We start from the raw sequence: 3,225 nt of genomic DNA, 5'->3' as shown, positions 1-3,225 counted from the left end.
GGATCTGGTTCAAAGGAACAGTCCCACACCTTATACATTGTGTGACATTAACTCATCATTAATTATATTACCATCAATAGGATGGCGTCCATGTGGGTGCAATCTTATTTCATCCAGGGGGAAGGGGTGTTGTGTCCTGAGCCTGCAAGAGGCAGGCTCGGGACGTTGCAAGAGTCCCGGGCATTTGCAGAAGCTGCCCGGGACCAGACTGAGCGGCGCCGGCCTTGCGCGCATGCGCAAGGCGGGAAAAGACCGCCTCATGATTGGTGGAACTTGCCCGGGGATCAGAAGGTATAAATAGAGGCCTGCGTGCCTCTGCTCGGGTTGTTCTTAGATTGGAAGCAGAGAATAAAGACTTGTTAGAAATGCATCGTCTCAAGCGCCATTATTCTCCGGACTTAACAATACCCATCTATATATCTCCATTCTGGATTGAGTGATGCTGTGGACTTTCTTTTGCAGAGATTCTGGGGGCCTGAATAAGAGACTACATCTGTGGCTATGAGTGGAGGGGGGCTCTTATCTTGGAGTTTATTATCATTGGTCCTGTACAGGTTGCACTACCCCAAACAGACCCAATGTGTAATCTGGGATTCCTCCTAAACTTATGGCTCCTACTCAAAGAGTAGGTGGCAATTGAGGCTAGGAGGGCCTTTGCATAACTTCATTTGTGTTTCACTTAACTTTCCTCAGTCATTCATACCCTGGTGATCTTCTTCTGGACTATTGCAATGGACTCTACATGGGGCTACTCTTGAAAAGTATCCACAAGCTCCAGCTGGTAGAGAATAAGGTCATACAAGCAATCCGGATTGCCCCAAAGATGGTGCGTATAACATCTCAGCTGCAGAAGCTGCACTGGATGCTGGTTTGCTTATGGGTCCAATTGAAAGTGTTGGTTATCACTTTTAAAGCCCTACATAGCATAGGGCTAGGATACCTGCAGAACCATGTTCACTCCATGTCAGTTGAAGAATTTTGACTGATGCAGTCAGGAAAAGAACACCTTGAAAGTGTTGCCCCATCCTTTGAAACAGGTAAGGTGGGTTCCCACTCTCCTGGCATTGCAGAATGTCTGAAGATTTGGCTTTGCAGACTCACTTGGGAGAGGAGAATGTAGCCATGGGGTTGGTTAGCACTTTGAAGGCTCTCCTTCCACCTTTTTTAACTTTTTATTTTATTTTATTTTTATTACCTCATAATATAATACTGTATGTATATAGTTTTTTATGTTTTTATACTTAATTTGTAAGTCTCCCAGAGTGGGCAGTTTTATATTTGAATGAATAAATGAATGAATGAATGAATGAATGAATCACTCCAAAGAGGAAAATTGTCCTGAACTCCAGCATCTTGTCTAGGTAATTTGAAATTGACAGACACACCTCTAAATCCTTCAGTTGCATCCACAATGTAATTTACTTTTTAACTATAGAGCTCATTATTATATCTGATAAACAGAATGGAACTTATGGACTTAGTTGTTCCTGAAAGTTTTCTCTCAGAATGAACTTCAAATGTTTTTTTCATCTTCACCTATCACATATCAATAGCAATTAATTATTATTCAGATTTAACAGAGATCTTGATGTTAGTTAAATATCAGTATCACAGTACTGCAGGAAGCCAATGTTTACTTTATCTTAAGAAACAAATTTCCCAGAAGAGTACAAATGCCTGGATCTCCAAAATCTTTATTTAAATCCCCAAGTGATTAGTTTAGCTTAAATGAAATATATCTGAGGATTATTTAAGATGTCAGTGATGTTCTTCTGCAGATCATTTGTAATAGTTAAGAATTTTATGCCAAACAGATAGCATTTCCTTTTTTTGCTGTATGTTTCCTATATGTTATGCATAGATTCTTAATGCCTTCAGCATTCTTAATACATTCAGGAAATATATTTTATCAAAAAATTAGAATATGATTTGAAAAAGAAAGTTATGGAAGCAAAATGCATTGCAAGAGCAGCTTTTTATTTATTTTATCTTATTTTAATAGTTAGATTAAACTTGATATGTACAGAAAGAGTTCAATTAAATAATACACAAATACCTCTTACATTCATGTATTATATAATTTTGAATCATTTTTATTGCATGTGTCCCACCCTTAACTATATATGATGAATTTTGCAGATGCTGAATGAAGAATTCAAAATTGCAAGGAAATCCCAGAGCCTGAAGGTAAGCAGTGATATTAATAATCAACAGTGCTCCATTTGGATGATTCTTTTGGAAGTGAAGTTGTATGAAATGTATTTCATTTAATCATTTAATTATTTCTTAGATATGCCTGCTGTTTGTGGCAATGTCTACTAAATGCCTATATATTCACGAGGTTTTGTTCAGTAGTTTCAGTGGATGATTTGTTCAAAACCCAAGCTCACAACTCTTCCAGTCCTTCAGGCTGTGACATCTCTATCAAAAGCCCCTCTATTGAAGAAAGATCTCCACCAGAAAGAGATTGTTCTCTTGTCTATCCTTTCTCTAGTTATTCTGGTCTCTTCTTCCCACAGAGGAGATAGCAAAGTCTTTGGAGGTTGGAAAATATTCTATTTTTCTTTTTTTCTATTCACACTAAAATTTCCCAGTAATTTGCTAATTTTCTCTTGGACAACAAGTAAATACATGCAACAAGCTAACAACAACTAGTACATGGATCTCATACATTCAGCCTTCTGGCCACCATCTTACTATTTTTTTGTTTAACCAGATAGATTTAAAGAGATTAAATTTATTGTGAATTTTCTTTCATATACCAGGAAAAAAAATCTGATGATAGATTTGGAAGAAAAAAAAATAAAAATTAGACTCTGGTGAGTGTGTGTGTGAGAATTGGGTATGTATGTGAATTATAATATATAGATTAAATATATTAGATATATTTTTTCTCTCAGATGGTTTGGAAAGTTGAGCCAAGGATCAAATTCTTCATTGGTTTGGGATACACAAATTTATTTCATAATTTCCCCTAATTTGTTTTTATTCTTTTGTTTCATGCTAAGAATTCATAGAAGTAATATTATTTTGTGGATTTTTGCTTGTTTGTTTTACAGTTGTCTGACCCAATGATCTTGAAGAGCAGAGAAAATATCTCAGGAAATGCTGTCACTGAATTTGTTTTACTTGGCTTTTCTCATCTCCAGAAGATGCAGCTGCCTCTATTCTGCATTGTCCTGATCATGTATGTTTTAGCATTAATGGGTAATGCTCTGGTTGTCC

The 3,225-nt window shown here is 36.7% G+C and overlaps 1 protein-coding gene across 1 annotated transcript in view; it reads left to right on the top strand.

The window, feature by feature from the left end:
• The first annotated feature begins 742 nt into the window (after positions 1 to 742).
• LOC114922401 (vomeronasal type-2 receptor 26-like) overlaps positions 743 to 3,225 on the top strand; it is a 14,256-nt gene continuing 11,773 nt past the window's right edge. Inside the window, exons 1-3 of the mRNA XM_029283649.1 lie at positions 743 to 826; positions 2,140 to 2,187; positions 3,060 to 3,187. Coding sequence (XP_029139482.1) covers positions 743 to 826; positions 2,140 to 2,187; positions 3,060 to 3,187 — 260 coding nt within the window. The remainder of the gene's footprint in view (positions 827 to 2,139; positions 2,188 to 3,059; positions 3,188 to 3,225) is intronic.

This window comes from Protobothrops mucrosquamatus, unplaced genomic scaffold (assembly GCF_001527695.2).
Source record: "Protobothrops mucrosquamatus isolate PMUCROS unplaced genomic scaffold, P.Mucros_1.0 scaffold160, whole genome shotgun sequence".
Taxonomy (NCBI): domain Eukaryota; kingdom Metazoa; phylum Chordata; class Lepidosauria; order Squamata; family Viperidae; genus Protobothrops; species Protobothrops mucrosquamatus.
This window is presented reverse-complemented; position numbering and strand designations above follow the sequence as displayed.